Source organism: Capricornis sumatraensis, chromosome 21, assembly GCF_032405125.1.
Source record: "Capricornis sumatraensis isolate serow.1 chromosome 21, serow.2, whole genome shotgun sequence".
NCBI lineage: Eukaryota > Metazoa > Chordata > Mammalia > Artiodactyla > Bovidae > Capricornis > Capricornis sumatraensis.
In genome coordinates this window covers 47,373,111-47,394,962 of record NC_091089.1, presented here as the reverse complement: position 1 = coordinate 47,394,962, position 21,852 = coordinate 47,373,111, and the positions used below count along the sequence as shown (strand labels likewise).

At 41.6% G+C, this 21,852-nt stretch overlaps 1 protein-coding gene across 2 annotated transcripts in view; it reads right to left on the bottom strand.

Annotated features, from left to right (window-relative positions):
• SETBP1 (SET binding protein 1) overlaps window positions 1-21,852 on the bottom strand; it is a 381,560-nt gene that overhangs the window by 9,349 nt on the left and 350,359 nt on the right. Inside the window, exon 4 of one of the 2 annotated variants that reach the window (XM_068993998.1) lies at window positions 16,746-16,916. The exons of the other annotated variant lie outside the window; for it this stretch is intronic. Coding sequence (XP_068850099.1) covers window positions 16,746-16,916 — 171 coding nt within the window. The remainder of the gene's footprint in view (window positions 1-16,745; window positions 16,917-21,852) is intronic. 2 annotated transcript variants of the gene reach the window in all.

Here is a 21,852-nt window from a genome sequence, read left to right as displayed (position 1 = left end):
TATGGACTGAAGCCCACCAGGCTCCTCTGTCCTTGGGATTTTCCAGTCAATAGTACTGGAGTGGGGTGTGACTGCCTTCCCCGACTAGCCTCCAGAGAGAGACTAAGCCAAGCAAGAACACTGCCAGGTTGCTCAGAGAATCTCTAAGAAAGGGAACCAGGACTTTAGCAGGCCTGAGAAAGCTTGGTGAAGGGAATGAGCTCAGAGATCAGAAAACAAGAAATAGGGGCAACTAGATCAACTTCAAAGCGAACTGTGCATATTATTAGTAGGAATTGCCCAGGACGAATCTATAGAAGAATTTTAAGTCTGGGAGTTTTTCTGAGAGTGATACTTAACAGAGTCAGAGTGGCTTGGTGAGGAGGGAACTGAGAGTGGCGGCAGTCATTAACTGAGGAATACTAGAGCCATTTAGCCCGACTCTGTGTTCAATCAACTTCGGTTTTTGTATGTTGCATGTGGCTCAAGCCCCAGCAGACTGACTAGACAACGTGAGAGGCTGGATAGAAGTGCAGTTAATGCCAAAAAGTTTGACGCTACATCTGTTGAGTCTCACAGCATGCCAGGTGGTCACGCGGTGGGGGTAGCTTCAACCTCTCAAAGGGCTCTTTATTTCTCTTTTCTTTCCTCTTAAATGTGGCATAGCAGTATTCTTAACTGTAAATACCATCACTTATATAATACTCCAGCTATTATAGATACGTGTTCATAAGTGATCACGAGAGATTTTCTTTCTCTCATGTAAGTTTTGAAAAAGAAAATAGAAAAACAAGGAAGAACAAAGAATGATGTAACAGACATGATCTTATGAAAATTTTCACATTTTTAATATTTAGGCTTGGATGAAATAAATCCTTACAGACCATGCTAGAACTTTAAGAATTACATCAAATGGTTGGTATTCATGTTTTGTTTTCTATTTGGTCTTAATAATTGCATTTGTTTACTTAAAACTCAGACTTTTGTTTACAGTCTGATAGAAAACATAGTGACCGGGACATTAGGAGAATGAAGTTCTCATCTTGATTTTTCACCCCTCAGTACTGCGCCTTCAGTCAAATCTCTCAATTCCTTGGCAGGACATTTCCTTCGGAATAAATATGATTCTGTAAAAATAGCTATATACCTCCAAGTCTTCTCTGTTCTAGGTAAAATGTCCTCAATTCCTTCATCTATGTTCATATGAAATTAATTCTAGACTGTATTCCATTTTGATTACCCTCCACTGGAGATTTAATCATCTGACAAATCTCACCTTAAATTTTGTTGCCCAGGATGGGAACTGATTTTCCAAGTATGAAGTGATGAATGCGTATGGCACTACACTTAATGTGAACTACATAAAAACAACCAAAAAGCCTCCTTTTTTTTTTTTTCTTTTCCAGCAACATCACATGGTTGGTTCACATTAAATGGAAGCTCAATTAACTCTCTTAAACACTTTCATAAGCTCGGCCACCAAACTTGGCCATTGCTACATGGAATTGGTTTTTGAGCTTAAATGCAAGCCTTCTATTTAAATCTGCAAAATTGAATTTTACTGGTTTCAATCTATTGTGAAGGTCTGGAATCTTATTTTTGTTTTCTCAGAGAGGGCCCAGGTTTGTGAAGTTTCCAGAGAATCTGAATACCCACATGTCAACTCTTGCTTTAACCCCTTCTGAGCATGATTCTTGTGACTCAAATGCATGCTACTATTTTTCTCTTTATTGAAGTTTCTCAAGAAAAGATGTCAATGTACACAATGAAATATCCCTGAATTCTTCATAAAACCAGCAAACAATTTATACCCATTGCTTTAGACTTTCACATATGTTTGTGTCTGGTTAGTAAATGAAGGGTGTACCACAGAAACAATAACTTTGCATAGCCCACAGGTGTATGCCCAATTCTATTATTTCTGCCAGAAAGGATATTGCATCTCATGTTGGAGAGGGAAAAGAGAAGTCTTACATTTTTCTTTTATCCAGAGGCAATTCTCCAGCCCTAGTGGGAAAAGAAAAGGGAAAAACAAAACAAAACAATGCTAGTTGTGGTTCCAGTGCTTTCCAGTTTCTGCTGGAATTCATTCAAATGAAGTCCTCTCCCTAAAAGTCAAAAAGGACTCTCATTTCACTACTAATCTTTCTGGTCCCTGTACATTGCTTATGTCTCTCTGATGGCACTTCACACAGTGTGTCCTGTTTTAAGATGATGGGATTACTCTGCACTTATCTCTTCTTTTAAATTGTTTTTTCTTAAGGCACAAGGACCATATCTTAGCCATTCTTATTTATTCTTAGAACAAACAGGGACTGAGCCCACTCTGTGCCAGGTGCTGTGCTAGGCACTCAGTTCCAACTCCCTTAGGCAAGGTCCTAGCACAGAGCTCAGCTCCCTTACTTGAAATGGAAAATCCACGTGCTTCAACCTAAACCAACACTTACCATCTATTTTGTAAAATCTGTGTGTAAAACAGAAAAGGATTTATTGAAGGGGATCCAAATCACTGTAAATTAAACTAGATCCTCACATATTTCAGCTGTTCACTGCTCTCCTCAGAGCACCATTAGCTGTTGGAGTATCCAAGGTACGATCAAAAGCACTGAAGTACTATGAAATACAGGCTGAACTCCAAACCACCTCATAGGAGAAGTGAAGCTTTGATGAAAGAAACAAGTTTAGAATTTATTAAGTGCCATTAAGAAAACAAGCTTGAACATATAAATCCACTGATTAATTAAAACTATGGTCCCCCGGGAAAAGGAGACAAGTACATGTTATATATTGATTATATAACACCAGAAATGAGAGTGACAGAGACAGAGGATGGGTGGGGAGATGAAAGGTCTTCTCATGGCTGAACATCTAGATCCGAATTATAACGGTTTATTGCGGGGGAGTGGTCATATGCTCTCTTGGCAAATTATCTATACATTTAAGTTCTGAGCACTAAATCAATAGGTTGGGTTTGTTGTTGTGATTACCGCTATTTTTTTTTTTTTCCAAATAAAAGCTTGGATAGACACAAGGCAGCAAATATTTCTTCCTCAATTTAAGATTTGACAATTTAACAGGAAAACACTCATTCATCATCCTTTCCTTTTAGAGACCATAAATTATTGGCTCATATACCATGTGGCTTGGATTCTAGGAAAAGTTAGTGTAAACAAACCCAAGTTACAATGCGTGGAGTAAGAGAGTGAGTCATAAACAAAACACAGACATATGCTCTCATATAAATAAGGGCCTGGATCATCAGCTTCCCAGAGTCTGCTTCCCATTAATTACACAACAAAATGAACTTTCCATATGTAAAGCCCAAATCACTTAACTCTAGCAACTTGCACAAGACAAAGACCAGGATTGTACCTAAAAGGCACTGACAAAAAACTGAATTTCAAAATAATGAAAGTCCTCTCAAAATATCTTCAGGTATCGGAGGGCAAGAAAATCCCTTGGAGGAGTGTTTTTGAGCACTGAAACTATTCCCAACAACCCAGGAACACTGCTTGAGGCTGGTCTGATCCCCTGCTGAATTTAAAGGTAGTATGAGGCTTACTCTCTTTTGTTCTGAGCTCTGTCATCTTTATGGGGCAAGCCCTGGGTCCAGGCCACACAGGGTGTTCACAGACATTGCTGGAAACACTGAAGAGTTGAAATTCCCTCCATCAGTACCTTCTCACTGTCCTTTGAAATTGCCCACTGGTAGCACAGATTCACGTTTCCTTATTGTTGTAGGAAGCCTATCTGGTTTCTGTTAATTTAAAGAGGTTTCAAGGAAACACAGAACAATTCCTAGGGAAGAGGATTCTTGAACAGGTGAGGAACTCTGAGAGACATGGTAAGCAGCTAAGTTCTCTTCTTGTGTCTCTTTGAAAAGTAGACCTCATAAAGCAAACTAACAACATTACTTAAAAGGGACATTAAAATAACAGATGTCACGTTTTAGGACTCTTGGGTGGGGAAGAGAGGAGAAAAAGAAATTTTATTCTTTGCTGGGGGTGTAGTGGGGTGTATGTGTGTTTTTTTTAATCATTAATTTACTCAATGATTGTTTTTGTAGCATTTACTCTTTGTGTCATACCATAGAACATAAAAGATAAGTGGACTGTATCATCTCTGCTCTCATATGAAACTATAGGAAAGGGGGAGAAACTAACATTTTTGGAGAACCTACAGTGCAGTCTGGAATGTGAAGCCAAGTGGGCCTTAGGAAGGATCCCTACGAACAAAGCTAGTGGAGGTGATGGAATTCCAGTTGAGCTATTTCAAATCCTGAAAGATGATGCTGTGAAAGTGCTGCACTCAATATGCCAGCAAATTTGGAAAACTCAGCAATGGCCACAGGACTGGAAAAGGTCAGTTTTCATTCCAATCCCAAAGAAAGGCAATGCCAATGAATGCTCAAACTACTGCACAATTGCACTCATCTCACATGCTAGTAAAGTAATGCTCAAAATTCTCCAAGCCAGGCTTCAGCAATACGTGAACCGTGAACTTCCAGATGTTCAGGCTGCTTTTAGAAAAGGCAGAGGAACCAGACATCAAATTGCCAACATTGGCTGGATCATGGAAAAAGCAAAAGAGTTCCAGAAAAACATCTATTTTTGCTTTATTGACTATGCCAAATCCTTAGACTGTGTGGATCACAATAAACTGGAAAATTCTGAAAGAGATGGGAATACCAGACCACCTGACCTGCCTCTTGAGAAACCTGTATGCATGTCAGGAAGCAACAGTTAGAACTGGACATGGAACAACAGACTGGTTACAAATAGGAAAAGGAGTACATCAAGGCTGTATATTGTCACCCGGCTTATTTAACTTATATGCAGAATACATCATGAGAAATGCTGGGCTGGAAGAAGCACAAGCTGGAATAGAGATTGCCAGGAGAAATATCAATAACCTCAGATATGCAGATGACGCCACCCTTCTGGCAGAAAGTGAAGAGGAAGTAAAAAGCGTCTTGATGAAAGTGAAAGAGAAGAGTGAAAAAGTTGGCTTAGAGCTCAACATTCAGAAAACGAAGATCATGGCATCTGGTCCCATCACTTCATGGGAAATAGATGGGGAAACAGTGGAAACAGTGTCAGACTTTATTTTTTTGGGTTCCAGAATCACTGCAGATGGTGACTGCAGCCATGAAATTAAAAGATACTTACTCTTTGGAAGGAAAGTTATGACCAACCTAGACAGCATATTGAAAAGCAGAGACATTACTTTGCCAACAAAGGTCTGTCTAGTCAAGGCTATGGTTTTTCCACTAGTCATGTATGGATGTGAGAATTGGACTGTGAAGAAAGCTAAGAGCCGAAGAATTGATGCTTTTGAACTGTGGTGTTGGAGAAGACTCTTGAGAGTCCCCTGGACTGCAAGGAGATCCCACCAGTCCATTCTAAAGGAGACCAGCCCTGGGTGTTCTTTGGAAGGAATGATGCTAAAGCTGAAACTTCAGTGCTTTGGCCACCTCATGCGAAGAGTTGACTCACTGGAAAAGACTCTGATGCTGGGAGGGATTGGGGGCAGGAGGAGAAGGGGACGACAGAGGATGAGATGGCTGGATGGCATCACCGACTTGATAGACATGAGTCTGAGTGAACTCCGGGAGTTGGTGATGGACAGGGAGGCCTGGCGTGCTGCGATTCATGGGGTTACAACGGGTTGGACACGACTGAGTGACTGAACTGAACTGACAGTGCAATCTGCAGTATTTCACATATTTCCTCATTTAATTGTGATCACAACCAAGTGAAGACATCACACTATCTCTATTGTACACAGATGAAAACTGAGACCTAAAAGATTAAATAATTGCTCCAAAGGACACATAAGTCATAGATTCATGGATTCAAGCAAGGGCTGCCCTATTTGAAAGTGAGTTTCATACCATATTTCCTTACTAAGAAAGCAAAGAAGACAAGGAACTGGACCAGGAGAAATCCTGGGTTTCCCTGGTTTTCCCAACTTCAAAGGCCTTTTCCAGTCCCCAAATTTCATTGTTAAATAACACAGGCATTACTGTGTTCTAGATCACAAGTAGAACAAGTAGACCACCTGTTCTACTTCTGCTAGACTAGTCTTCTTCACATTGCTTTGATCCTGTTGCTGTCTCAAGGTCACATGCCTTTAAGGGTTCTGTATAGGGAGCCAGACAGCCAATATAATGAGTGAGGTTGACCAGGATTATGAAAGAAGGTGGGGGTAAATAGAGGAGGACATGGGAAAATAATGAGTATATGGCCCATCCAATGGGACAAATGTTATTTGGTATCAATCATTGTTGTCAGGTAGGAATCTGAATCCAAATTTATCAGATAGTCTGGTTTCCAAAAAGCCAGAACTCTTATTATTATGTAAACCTGATGTTGAAAATCTACAAATTAACTTTTTAAAAAAATGTATAAACCTGTGTAGATCAATTGAAATACAACTGCAGACAGCTATTGGCCCATGACTTTATTTTGCTATCATTGTCCTTCAGAAGAATCACCATGACTCATTCTAGAATTTCAGAGACTACAGGTTCTGACCCCAAACTTTTCTTCCAGCCTTATCTGTCATTATTTCCACATACACTTCTGTCTTAGAGATGCTGTAAACCTATCTTTTCTGCTTCTGTCTACTTATTTAATTTGATCCATCCTTTGAGGGCCATCTCAACTCTTCTCTCCCCAGATTATCTCAGTGTCCTCCAAACTCCCTTAGTGCCATTCAGCTGGAAACTAATGATTTATTCGTTGCTAAATGATAGCTCTGTTAGTATCCGAGACTGTTATTCAATCTATTAATTTAAAAATATTATTTGGCCATTTCATGTTTTAGAGTCAGGTCTTCCCAAATAGTGTGAACGTTTCCCTAGGGTAAGGGCCAGGATTCACTTGTATGTATCATTGTGGCAGGTACTTAAAAAATATTTGACAATTTGTAACAAAACCTTCTAGAAGTTTCAGTAAGATGAGCTTAATATGAAGCCCTTAACAGGTGGCATGAAGTAAGAGTATTTGGAGGAGGTAGTGAGAATAAAGGGGCTTCCCAGGTGGTGCTAGTGGTAAAGAACCCACCGGCCAATTCAAGAGACATAAGAGACTCAGGTTCAATCCCCATGTTGTGAAGATCCCCTGCAGGAGGGCATGACAACCCACTCCAGTATTCTTGCCTAGAGAATCCCCATGGACAAAGGAGCCTGGTGGGCTGCAGTCCAGAGTCAGACATGACTGAAGCAACTGAGGACACATGCAGGCAGTGAGGATAAAACTTCTAAAGAGAGTTAATGGGTGTTATGATCTGAGTCATAACAGGACTAAATTATGACTTACACGATTAAATCAGAGCATGACATGACTTCATTTTTGACATGAAAGGGGTCATAAGGCAGTAATATATTGTTTTGAGTATGTGATTGGTGTTTTTATCTGCAATTTCATTTCTTTCTCACCACTGCCTAAAAAGCAGAAATTATTTTCCCCATCTCACTGATGAGGAAACTGAGACTCAGAGGTCTTAGTTAGACTGTTACTCACCTAAGGACATTCAGTGCCGCAGGCTATGCAATAACACTGGGCCTTGAATTTCAAATCCAGCTTTAACTTTACATCTGTGTGGTAGCCAGAAAGACTCCAGGGTTCCTAATTTCTAGCAGGTAATATTTGTAATTCAGTTCACCTCTCTGGGCTCAATTTCCTCAGCTGCAACATGAAGGGGTTTGCAGAGATCCATTCTAGTCTATTCTAAACCAGCCTTGTCAATTCCAGTATAAGTAGGAGAAGGAATCCCTCTGGGAGGTGCTCTGGGATTATCACAATGACTCTCAAAGGTAGAGTGAAGTGGGCTGCGGGTGAGTTACACTTCTCTCTATGTCTGTCTGTCTCTTTCTCTTTGTCACACCTGTTTATTCTCTCTAAACCTCTTTCTTCAGTCTCTCAGACTGACTTACAGTCTGCCTGGACCACTAAAGATCATTCTTAATGACAGTCATTACACAGTTCTTCCACACTGCCTGAGGCCATTTCCGCAGCAATAAGCAGGAAAGACCCTGTCCCCCTTCACAGCTGGGCTCAGTATGCCAACTTCACTGGAACCAAGAAGTTTTTCAAAAACTCTCCATTAATTACAGGAAACCAAAAGCACTGTCCCCCCTTCTCATTAACACAATTGCTTTCAGTTGCCACTAAATTATCTCGCCACCATTAAACTAACAATCTAATTAGACTTCTGGAAATGGAACAAGCCAGTGAATAAGGCAGGCGTGTCACTTTCATCTCAAAACTGATCGTAAAATATTTGCGCCCTTTTGTTCTCAGCCACATAAAATCTGCCCCGGAAGAGTGTCCTTTCATTCTTTCCTATTTATAAAGAGGAGTTTGAATATTTGATATGAAATGGGTATCTTAATAGAAATCACTTCACGTGTGGGAGGTTTTCTTTCCCGCATTTCTGAGCGTGGGATCATTATTACAATGATCGCACCTGACTCCCCCGGGGTGTGATGCCTCACAGCCAAACCTCCCACTGGGCTTCGATGAAGGTGTGAATGATACTATCACCAGGAAGATGATAAAATGTATTATTATCATTATTCTGTTTTTAAGGGGGTCTGATTGTGGCAAGAGGTGGTTGGGAATGTAATCTGTACAAAGCATTCGGAAAAGATAAATTGAGTTAAACTTCTCACAGGCATAGCACTTTCCAACCTGACATTAAACCCTCTGTCTTTCCTAAAATTTCAGCTCTGGAGAGAGCAAAATTAGTTAAATGCAGTCCAGGCATGTTTACTGAGTATCTACTATGTAACCCAGCACTGCACCAGGTTCTTGACACCCAAATATGATTAAATGTTGCTTAATAGCAGTGTTCCTGGATTTTTTTTCTCTTGTTTTCATCCCATTTAGCCCAAGATTCTGGAAATTCATGGGTTACTCAATACTCATTGAATGGAACAAATCTTAAATAGGAAATGATTGCTGCACTCTGGAAATCAATGCTGCTGCTGCTAAGTCACTTCAGTCGTGTCTGACTCTGTGTGACCCCATAGACGGCAGCCCACCAGGCTCCCCTGTCCCTGGGATTCTCCAGGCAAGAACACTGGAGTGGGTTGCCATTTCCTTCAATGCATGAAAGTGAAAAGTGAAAGGGAAGTCGCTCAGTCGTATCCGACTCTTAGCGACCCCATGGACTGCAGCCTACCAGGCTCCTCCGTCCATAGGATTTTCCAGGCAAGAGTACTGGAGTGGGGTGCCATTGCCTTCTCCCTGGAAATCAATACTTCGGACAGAATTCAAGAATGGTATATATAAAATAATTAAGTATGCATAGGCCAGTGTAATCTCCAGCTTTCCACTGAGAAGTTCACCCTGAAAACCCCAAAGAATTTCTGAGTAAAGGAATACATTTATGTGTACAAGTTCCTCCTCCTCTGAATAAGCACATACCCATTTACTAAATATACCATGCCATTTAGGCTGGTAGTTTTTGTTAACTTGAAAACAATCTTCCTTGGAGGATATCCTGGTGGACTAGCCAGAAGCTGGTCTGCTACTACTGAACAGAAGATTCTAGAGGCCCCAGGGGTCCCTCTCAGGTTGCTCCTTTTGCAGAACAGTCTCAGGATGATTTGCTGTTTCTGGGGCTGACATGGAAAATAAAAGCAAATCAATGCCTCTCAACTCTAGTAAATATGCTAGAGTGTGTTTTCGTGCACCAGATGGTTTTGTGCAGGAGACAGTTGTCCAATTCATTTTGACTAATATTTAATGATTAGCTGTTATTTGCCCAGGCCACATCAGAGCTAGATCCTGGGGTTTCAAAGTTGAATGAGGAGTACTGGGTTTGGGCTCCCTGCAGCATATGGCAAATTCCCACTGGCTATTGGTTTACATTTGGGAATGTATATGTTGCCAAGCCACTCACTCAGTTCATTGGTCCCCGCCGCCTTCCCCGACTATGTCACAAGTCTGTTCACTATGCCTGCGTCTCCACTGCTGCCCCGCAAATAGGTTCATCAGTCCCATCTTTCTAGATTTCACATGTATGTGTTGGGGTGAGGTGGGAGATAGGAGGAAGGTTCAGAGGGAGGGGACACATGTATACCTATGGCTGATTCATGTTGATGTATGGTAGAAATTAACACAATATCATAAAGAGATTATCCTCCAATTAAAAATGTTTTAAAAAAGCCAAATAAGGTCTGACAGTAGGGCAGTGGACAGTGCAGCATGGGACACAGACACCACATTAAATGTAGGGATCAATGATCAATAGGCTTGTAGGGAACTGTGGGGCACAGAAGATGTGGTGTCTCACGTGGGGTGATTCTCAAAGTGGGTATAAGGGAAGCCTTCTTAGAGTTGAAGACACTTATGATGAATCTTGAAGAACAATCATGAATTCGACATCCAGACAGCATGAGGAGTGGGTGAAGGAGAGAGGAACATTCCAGGGTGGAAAACAGGTAACAGCCATAACAGTTTCTAACAGCAACAAGAGTAGCAGCGACAATAAGACTTATTTGCTGAACTCTTCCTATGTGTCAGGCACTCTGCTAAGATTTGCTTAAGGCTTACTTCATTTATTCCTCACCATAATCCTTTATGCTGCGTACCATGCTTTTCCCTGTCCACAGATGTGAACACTGCTTTAGTGAGGTACCAAGCTTCCAACGTAGGCAATCAGAAGCAAGAACACATGCGTTCAGCTAGAGCGTTGCACAGCCCACAAGTTGTGTCAAGAAAAATGAGCCAAAACTTAGAAACAAGGTAAATGGAAGGGTGCATGTCCTTTCGGAGTCTTAGTGTCATTTCACAGGCCTGCCCAAGGATTATTAATTATCCAGGGAAATGTACCCTTATTGAATTCACTATCCACTGCTGATTAAAGGCTCAGATTCTGCCGGGTAATATATTAACTTGTAGACTTTTGCCCAGAAAATATGCAAATTATTTCTTTCCAGTAGAAAATATAAGCCCAGAGGTTACGGTTTTATTGCCCATTAGGACATTCACTGAGCAATCTTGCTGAGGATTCTTTCTCCAACACCTACATTCCTGCAATGCCATTTTCTTCTACTTCTAATTCTTTCTGGGACCAGTTTTATCACCATGTTGGTTTCCTCATTAAAGAGCTGAATGAATCTTTGACATGAGTTTTTAGTTTTTTGCAAAGTACACTCTGACAGTGGGGATTCCAAAGGAGTTTTGGGCTGGCTGACATTTTCAGGCAAATGGGGCTGGAGCAGAAGGCAGGGGCCAGATTCTGGAGAATCTGATGCTTTGGGGGGATGTTGACAGCCATGTTGTTCAGTCGCTAAGCTGTGTGCGACTCTTTGTGATCCCACAGACTGCAGCATGCCAGGCTTCCCTGTCCTTCACTATTTTCCGGAGTTTGCTCAAACTCGTGTCCATTGAGTTGGACAGCTTTGGCCATAGCAAGAATTCAGCTTTTCTAGGATGTCCGGTTTAGAGCCAAAGGGAAGGGGCTCTTTTAGGACTTTGTGTTCAGTAGAGCTTGCTAGGCAAACAGAGTCTGTTTGCTACTGAGCTACTGAGCTCATTCTGAGCTACTTTAACATCAGTGGGTAGGTAGCCCTTTAGAAAATTCGAGTGGTATGTTTTTTAAACAAAGCTTTATTTTCTCTAGATCCTTTTGAACTTTTTCTCCTGTATATTTCAAGTGATTAATCTGGACTTAGGGAAATTTATTTCACAATATGGTGACTTCTTCGGTTTATATATTTGTGGCTCTTAGATGTTCCAAATCCTATCAACTTGCACATAGATTTGCTCTATTTTGCTTCTTCTGAAGGACAAGACTTTTGGCTGAATTGACCTGTTATTTTGATCAGGAACTTCAGATCATGATTCCCCATATGACAAAAAAACAAATCAATTACTTAACAATTCTGAAATTCCTGTTCATTGCTTCTTGCATTTGCACCTGGATATTATTTCATCCTTTTGCTTTTAGAAGCAAAATATCTAAACATTTGATAGGCTTGTGGAATTTAAATATTTTCACTTACTCTGATAGTTCTAAATAAGACATATCATGCAGTTTGAGAGAATAGTTTTTTAGCCTTTATACAAAACAGATACAAACTATAAACTAAGAGCTATGCTCCCTCCATTACCCCTCTGTCATCTCTAACAAGACTATACTTGAACAGGTGAGATTTGGTGACAGCAACCTTGATACATATCTTTTTTCCTATTTGAATTTAAGATGAGAGATTATCAGTGTGTGTGTGTATGTGTGTGTGTGAGAGAGAGAGAGAGAGAGAGAGAGAGAGAGAACAAGAAAGGAATGCCTGCCTATTTGCTTGTTTTTCCAGCACTACTACTCTAGACTCTTGGTGTAGAAACCAAAGAAATTTATTTTCTTGGTGTTTTATGAAGTGCCTACAAACTTTGTAATTTCCTTAATAACATAGCCTCATCCTAAATACAAAGTGTGGGGGCAGGTTTCAGTAGTGAAATCCTGTACTCTCTACACATCCCATAATCTCCTTGAGAAATCAGTTCAGTGTGCAGAGGGTCAGAAAAATCAGGCTGACTTATTCAGGTGCACATTATCTGGTGCAGTTATTCGATCACTATTGGAACAGGGCAATAGAAGTTATTTCAAATTATACATCATTTTGAACAAACTTTATTGAAGCTTTCACTGCATTAGCCCTAATTACTCACAATAATGAAGCAGTGCTGCCTTGAACCAGACCTTCTGTGCTGCGCCAGGGGACTGCAGCTGATCAATGGCTATTGAGCCGTTTGATCACGAAAGCTGACCTGTTTGAGCACCAATGGCACCCACTGCCTTCCTTCCCTTCCAGAAGGTCACAGACTGACTTGTTCTCAGCCTGGCCACCTTCTCTTACAGCTCCTCTTCTGCCTTCTCCAAATCAATAACTTCATAAGCAGCACGACTACCAGACTTGGAGAAGCTAGAAAAAAAATTCCCTTAAACAAATAAAAATACACACATACACACATGTACCAGCTAGAAAAGACATATTTTTAAGCCTCTGACCTACATTCGTTTCTTCCATTTCATGTTTATAAAATGAAGTAAGTGGAAAATGTTCCTTTTTCTCTTTCACCAAAGACCACCTGTCTTAAAAAAATACCATTAGGACTATAGACTGATAAATTATTTGGCAAGTATTTACCAACAGCCTACCACATGTCTGTCAAATGTTTCCCATTTGCTTGTTAAGCAGTTCCAATATCAAACGTGTTTTTCTCAGATGTCTCCCATGTTGTTTGGTATTGAATACGTATACAGCTATTGCCTTGTAATCATTCATTTCACTCAGTGATTATTTATTCAGCACCTACTATGTGTCAGGGACTGTACTAGATACCTTAAAGTAAATGGAATTTCAAGTTAATTGAATTATTTTAGCATTTAAAAAATCTCAATAGGGAATTCCCTGGCAGTCCAGTGGTTAGGACCCTGCACTTCCACTGCAGAGGGGATGGGTTCCATCTCTGGTCGGGGAACTAAGATACCTCATGCCACATGGTCGAAAAAATACCTCAATAAATGATTTCTTAAATTAATTACGCTTTATAAGCAACTTAATTTTACTCTTCTTTCCTTTTCCTTCTCTGCACTTGTCTGAGTCTTCAAAATCATTCCATAGAAATGATGGTCTATTGGAAAATAAGTTGATTTCTGTATACAGCCAGAAGTAATTTCTAAATTACCTTATTTATAGTGAAAGATGGTACTCTAAAGAAAACAATAAAGTGAGTTTTCTCATCAGAAATATGTATGATTAGTGTACAAGCACCCAACGGAATGAAATCAAACCCAGAAACTATTTATTAACTGCCTTCTGTATGCTTGACTTTGGTTAGGACATCCAATTATGAATTTCACTCACTGTTCTCTAAAAAAATTAGAAGTCCATAATTAGGGAGAAAGAAATCTGACTCTGCTACTGTTGCACCTAGGACAGAAATGAGATTCCACTAGAAATCAGGCAGTAAATCAAGAAATTTGAATTCTAACCCAACTGCATGACCTCAAGCAAATTTCTGAATCTTGGAATCATCAATGTCTTCACATGTGAAATGGGGCATTGGGCATGAGCCCAGGTTGTGCAACCCTAACTCTCTTAGATTTATGGGAAGACATTTGTCTATGAGGAGTGGAATCTCAGGAAGGTCTGGTCTCCAGCACCTGCAGTGGGTCTTTAGCTTCTTTTCCCGTAAAGTTCTGCTCAGGAGCCTAAGACCCGGAAATGGACCAAATCTGTGAAATTCTCGTGAGGCTCTCCTTTGAGCACTGCCAAAAATAAACAGCCTATTCCTGTATCCTGAAACAGGACGGCTTTGGCTCAGCTCTTATTACCAGAAAGACGGGTTTAAAAGTTTAATATCCACCTGTTTCTAAGCCCGTTTGGCATATTTGTAAATTATTGAATGCAAATAGAGGAGGCGAGCCTGTAGAAGCTTGGGATCCCAAGAATGCATTCTCTCACTCAGCATGGAAAGAGTTCAGGAAAGGAAAACGGGATCACCTGTCTTTTGCCTCTGGGAAATATCTATTCTTGGCCAGCAAAGGTGGAAGCACACAGGCTAATTTTTAAATCCATAAAGGGAGGTCTCCAGAGCTTAACTGACAGAGTTCAATATGCAGTTATCTGGATGGGTATGCATACTTTGGGCTTCCCAGGTGGCACTAGAGCTAAAGAAAACCCCTGCCAATGCAGGAGACGTAAGAGACATGGGTTCAGTCCCTGGGTTGGAGAGATCCCCTGGAGTGGAGCATGGCAACCCACTCCAGTATTCTTGCCTGGAGAATCACATGGGCAGAGGAGCCTGGAGGGGGCTACAGTCCATGGGGTTGCAAAGAGTGGGACACAACTAAAGCAACTTAGCATACACACACACACGCAGACTCTGGCCCAAATCTTTTGCTGCAGCCAAGCAATGAATTCCTAGAGTTCCAGGCATGGCAGCAGTGCCCACTTCTCTATCCACAGATGCCCTTCCACAAAGGTGCTGCAAGTCTCAGGGGCAGCTTCTTCCCCTTTCCTCTGTGATTCTCCCTCCTAGAGAATAGCTGGCATCCTTTACCTGGCATTTCCATCAAAAACTTTTCATTTCACACCTAGCAAGTGAAAGATGTTAATATTCTTGATCATATTGGAGAGATGATCCCATTTCTCCAAAGCAAGATTTCCCAAGTGGTGGGGAAGACTACCATTTCCAAGAGATGTTAAGAACTATTCCCAGAAATAATGAGGTTGTGTGGTCAGGTAAGATCGTGAAATTCTGTGACTCATCCTCCTGGAACTTCACAGTGCACGTTGGTCAACTAAAGGCTTAGGAAAACCCTGCAGAAAGGAAGCAGGTACACAGTAGCATTCCTCACACTCATCTAAGTTTGAAAACATCTATCACAAAACACCTACTGATATTTTGTGAGACTCAACATGGGAAATCATGCCAAATACTTCTTTCCGTTATTTAAGTTGGTCTCCTTTCCTAATTACCAATGGTCTCAGTGAAAGAGGCGGGTATGTAGACAAATTGAGGTCTCTATTTAATGCAATCTGCTGAATTAGAGGGCTTTTCTGGTGGCTCAGATGTTAAATAATCCACCTGCAATGCAGAAGACCTGGGTTTGATCCCTGGGTTGGGAAGATCCCCTGGAGGAGGGCATGGCAACCCACTCCAGTATTCTTGCCTGGAGGAAGATGGGTTTAGAGTGAATATCAATAATGAGTGTCTTCTTGGGCTTCTAATCATAATAGGCATTTCTAGATACTGCAATATGCCTAAGACTTATCAGTATATCAATTTAACACATTTTATGGAATGTGCCATCATTCTGTGTGCCATGAAGACAGAAGAATCTAAATCATGGGTTATATCTTTAAGGAACATACAATTTTGTCATGACAGAAAAGTTAAACAGAAGCATTTCTTATGCAGTCCAAATGCACGACAGAGATGCTGGATGCTACTGGTATTCAGAGAAGGTGTGACTTACTTGCTGGGCCTTGAAGATCTGAAGGATGTGAATAGGAATTGAGTAAGGCTATCCTTAAGAAAGGTGTTAAGCCAAGTGCAAGGTCTTCCTTCCTGGCAGTAGGGGTGAGTCTGGCACACTGGGGTTAATACAGGAGATGATGTGTGAAGTAACAGAAGGCAGAGCATAATGGATGTTTGAGTAAGGAGCTTGTATTTTATAAACTGCTAGTGAGGAGCCAGGTGGCTATTGAGGAATTCATGACCTCATGAGGTAGAATGAATCGAGCCTCAGGGAAGCGCTGATTATTGTCTCCTAACCCTGGTGAGCACAGGAGGTAGTGAAATGCAGTGGTCGCGACCCTGTGTTTTGGGCCTAAGTTGGAATCTTAACAGTCTAAAAGTTCCCGGGGCATGTTTCCTTACCCTTAGCTTCCTCTTCTGGAATGAAGATGCATGTATTTGTTTCAGAAAGCTCTTTTATGAGTTATATGAGATGACACATACATATAAGGTCCTTTATGCCGAGGCTAGTAATTACGAAGGCTTCAGTGATTAATACTGTTACTATTACTCATTGACCTCTGCTTCCAGGTTCTGAGATGATCTCTTTCCTTTCTTAGACCTTCTCCCGCTAGAAAAATCCAGTGCTGAAACAGCGCCTGTGCTCAGCATCTGCGGGAGGTTGGCTGAGCACAGAACTCTTACCTGTATTCAGCAGCACATTCCCAGAGGGCTTCGCCATGCCCACTTTCCCTGGGGTGAATCCAAAGCATCTGAAGTGCTCACCTGCATCCGACGTTGCTGCCGATGCAGCAAGGAGAGATAACACTGGGGCAGGTGGGATCGCAACACTGTCCACCACGGCTGGCTTCTTCCTGGTCATCACGGTGGACGCTGAGCCCTCGTTCTTACTATGCGTTGCCGTTTGGTCCACTTTTAAGTGGGGACTTGGTATCCCTAAAAAAACAATGACCCCAAAACCTACAGTCACTTTAAAGAAACAGGAAGACAGACAACATAAAATCTGAAAATGACCCAAGGTCACATCATCAAATGATCTGATCTTTTGCTGCAAGAATAATATTTTAGAATGTTTAAAGAAAAAAAAATGAATTAGAAGCATGACTGGTTTTGGTTTTGTGGCTGATGTTAGTGGTGACAACATTCAGTTGGGCTACCTGGAAGTAGGGGTCAGGGCACAGGTCTAATGGAGTTATCCATCACGTACACTTTACCTTCCATGGGTCAAGAAGCCTGTGTTTTACCGAGGTTGTGGTATACACAGCATGGAGGGGAGAAATGCACCCCATCCTAGCGAGGCTTCTCATCTCAGTCAGCTGAGGAGACAAGACTAAAGGAAAAGGAAAAACTGGGCAACAAGTGTGGGCAGGTCTGCATATTATTCATTCTAGGTGCTTGGGAGGCAGGGGTTAGTGTGGGAAGAATTGGGGAAAGGCTTCCCAGAGCAGCATGGTTGAAGGAAAGGCATTCTCAGTGCTTAGAAGAGTGTCTCCTAAGTCATGGGTGGGGAATGAAGATGATTCAGGCAAGAAGTCAGTCTTCTGGAGGCAGAAGATGCCCTGTGGGGACTGTTGTATAAATAGTCATTAGACCAAGTGAGAGTTATACTTGGGGGTATTTGAGTGTCTGGTCATAACAGTCCCATCTTTATGATGCTGCAAAGCCTGAGTAGGCTCTTATAAGGTGCCTGTGGATGGGTCTGGAAATTTACTACATGACACATTATAAGAACTATTCTGGACCCTTGTTTCCTGGGCTCAAATCCAGGCCCTCTTACTTTTTAGCTGCGTGATCATGAGCAAGTTGCTTAACCTCTCCAAGCTTCAAGCTTCCTTAACTGTGCAGATGGGATAGAACCACATTCTCTCACAGGGGTGGTTTGGAGCATCCATAAGTCAATCAAAGCAAAGGGCTTAGAACAATGTCTGACACATAGTCCATGCTATATAAGTGTTTCCTGTTATGATTATTGCTATTATTACTACTTTGGCCACCTCATGTGAAGAATTGACTCATTGGAAAAGACTCTGATGCGGGGAGGGATTGAGGGCAGGAGGAGAAGGGGACGACAGAGGATGAGATGGCTGGATGGCATCACCGACGCGATGGACATGAGTTTGAGTGAACTCCGGGAGTTGGTGATGGACAGGGAGGCCTGGCGTGCTGCAATTCATGGGGTCACAAAGAGTTGGACACGACTGAGTGACTGAACTGAACTGAACTACTATCACTATTATAACTTGCTCCACAGGTCAAACTAAAACCAGCCAGCAAAGCCTCAGTTCTGCCTGACATGACCAAGGATTTCTGGGGAACTTCTACTTCCCTAACTGCAAAAACAAAAAAAAAAAAAATCACTCTCCAACTCATCTAAGCATAAGTTCAGAGACTGGAGGTACCTGAATCCATGTCAAAAGGTCATCTACTCAGAATTTCTTTATTTGTCGGCTACAGACCACTGATAGCAACAACAAGAAATGGCAAATAGCAACAACAATAAAAATAGCAGTTGTTGACCTTTTTACCCATACAACCAACTTGAGTGACACTGTCCCTCCCAGACTGTCCTCTTACCTCCACAGTGAGATCTCCTTACTTGGGCCTTAACAGCAGCCCTGTGGAGCATGTAGTGTAGAGATTACTATGTTCTTAATTTTATAGAAGCGGTCAACACATTTCTGGGATATTAACAGATAACCGACTACACTCATCCAGCTCTTATTGTCAGAGCTGGAAGTTTTCAAGTAGCCAGATGCTAAACTCAGGGGTCATCTTGGTGCACCGGCCATCTTCCAACATCTGCCCATGACTCAACATACCAATGGCATGCTTCACACTGAGGACACAGAGGCCCTGTATCACACCTGGAAAAGGCATCTAAGGAAGAAATACTGACATTTTCATTTACCTTCTACTACCTTCCTCCTACTCTCCACTCCAGCCTCTGAAGCTTCCACTTGAGGAGTTGCAAATAACAATACCATTTTTGTTTTTTGATTTCATATTTCATAGAGTTTGGACATTGGGGGTGCACAAACATCAAATTCTATGACAGAGAGACTGCAAGGCACAACCACCAAGAAATCAGGAAGTGCAACAATCATGGAAATGACCCCTGGATGATGCCTGTTTGAAAATATGCAGGTGTGCAAGGGATAGGCAAGGCAAACACAGGCAATATATGTAAAATGCAAACAGAATCTTCTGCCAGGAGATACATCCAAATAGCTAACTGTGGTTATTCCGAGGAAGGAGAGCACAGGGAAGATTAGTGTGGGAGTTTTTACTTCTGCTCTTTAGCCTTCTTTATTGTTAATATTTTTTAAACTACAAACATATTTTAAACTGTTTTTCCATTGAGAAAATACACATAGTTTAGAAAGAATCTAGCAGTCTATCAGAGTATGGTCATCAGAGTGGACAGACTGAGGCACTTTGACTGTGGATGGCTAACAAATCTAGCAATGGGACAGAAAGCCTAAGTCAGGAGAATCCCCCTCAGTGGTACCCTGCGGCACCCTGGCCCTGTTCCCGTCAAACGGGTGCAAGCATCCTTGGCACAGCACACCTCTGGAACTTTAAGCTGCCAGAGGTCTGTTGGATTATAGGTCCTCTCCCTGATCTGTCTGTCCTTTTTGTACCTGTGGACACAGGTGGGGCAGGTAGGTCTTTACTCAAATTATGACATGCACAAGGACTGAGCCATAAACAGGATTAGCAAGCAGATATTCAACTTTCACTTGGGAACACAGTGATTTTAAGCCATTTTGGTTGTACCCTTTCAAGCACAGATTCACAACCCACATCATTCCATGAAAATGGATCTGATCACACCTCTCTTGGGTGTACTTTGTTAGTCAAGTGTTTATAGTATAGAATTTGAAACATGTATAATATCATATATGAAACGAATCGCCAGTCCAGGTTCAATGCATGATACAGGATGCTTGGGGCTGGTGCACTGGGACGACCCAGAGGGATGGTACGGGGAGGGAGGAGGGGTTCAGGACGGGGAACACATGTATACCTGTGGTGGATTCATGTTGATGTATGGAAAAACCAATACAACATTATAAAGTAATTAACCTCCAATTAAAATAAATAAATTTATACTAAAAAAAATGATACTTGGAACACTCTATAATTCAGATGGTCACTATTTAGCTATCTTGAAAGCCCTAGATAATTTAGGTTTTTCTAGATTATAGTGCTGTTTGCTAATTGCCATCCAATGAATTTGAAAACAAAACAAAACAAAATCCTGATGTTTTCTCAGACATTTTTCAGTTTTGAAAGGACTAGGGAAACAATTCCAGAAGTAGTGTATGTCGGCAAGAATATTAGATAAACTTTAAACAAAGGCTACTATATCAGTACTAGCAATTCACAAACTCTGTCTAGGAGCAGAGGTCTCAGGAGACTGTAATGGGTGACTTCTCCTTTGGAGATAGCATTGGACAGGCTGGCCACTGGAAGTCTTGGCTTCCCTTCATTCCAGGTGGTAGCTGATGCTCCATGGAGAGGTACCCAAAGGACCAGACAAATGTGAAACATTTCAGAACCAGTTCTCACAAATGCTAGGTGACAGCAGAATGGTGGGGTATTTGCTAAGTTCTTTCCCAGCATGAGCCTGGCTGTTCTCTCCAAGGAAGGAAGATTTTTGAGGCCGGAGATCAGTCATGAAGAAACCCAGATTCAGCACTGTCCTGACTAGACCACTGAGGTGTGGCCCTGCTGCTTATACTGGGCCGTGAGGAAAGGCAATGAATGATGGCTTCGATCTGGGAAAGGATCACTCTGTCAAATTCAGACAGCAGACTGTACGAAGAGCACACTTGGTAGATGTGTTCAGAGCAACCCCAAACCCCAACACAGGACAAACTGTACTGAGGCTTGTCTACCTAGAGGCCAGTACCTTTTTAAAGGAGGAAATAACAATGCTAATAACTTCATGGATCCAACATCTGTTCATAATTAAGACAGATCAGCCAAAGAGAAATAAAAAAAGTTGAACTTACACGAAAACATTCTACTGTAATCTGTTGACCTCGATTGATAAATTTTCTACAAAAGTCTTTGAAACTGTGCATAGCCTATCAAGGGACAGTCACTCATTTTCAAAGGTAATTTCTCATAGATCACTTATCCTCTTGAACCTCTACCTGCACACTGTGTTTGCATTAGAGACTTGATTTATGGATTCTGGCTCCTCTGATGCAGAAGCTGACTTCCTGTTGCCTTGGTTATTTGGAGCTCAGTTCAAGGTTAAAGTACTCCCAAATCAGAATCAGTGGCAGAGGCTGCATCTAGAGGCCAGGTTATTGACTGCCCCAGGATGCGGAAAGGTCAGAGACCAAAGCATTGTTTACTGCCTTAAGGGTGAGTCAATATTGAGTCAATAGCTTCGATATCTTGATTCTGTTTCTTCCGAAGTAGTAGCTGCTGTTCAATTACCTCTTCCCCAGGTTGCTCAAGGTTACAGGGGTCATGCAGGAAAAGCAGGGTCTAACAGTGGCTGATTTTCCCAGGATCCCTGTAATGAGCTTTGTGACCCTGGATAATAAAAACCAGCCTCACCACAGAGTAATTTGTATGTTGCTCAGGTTTATAAAGTTAGTTATCTACTCATCTCATGTTCTCTATGGGGAAACAAACAAACCTTTGTGGGACAGTTACTGTTTACTCTTCTTTTCTAGAAGAGAAAATGGGGGCTCAAGGTAGTGAGATAACTCATCTAAAATCACACCACTGGTAAGAAGTAGTAAGAGCTAGATCTTAAGTCCTGGCTGAGTCCTCATTTCATACTTTCTTTAAAAGCGCTGATAGAATCATCATCCAGGGATCATACGTAATTCATTTTGTAACATCTACT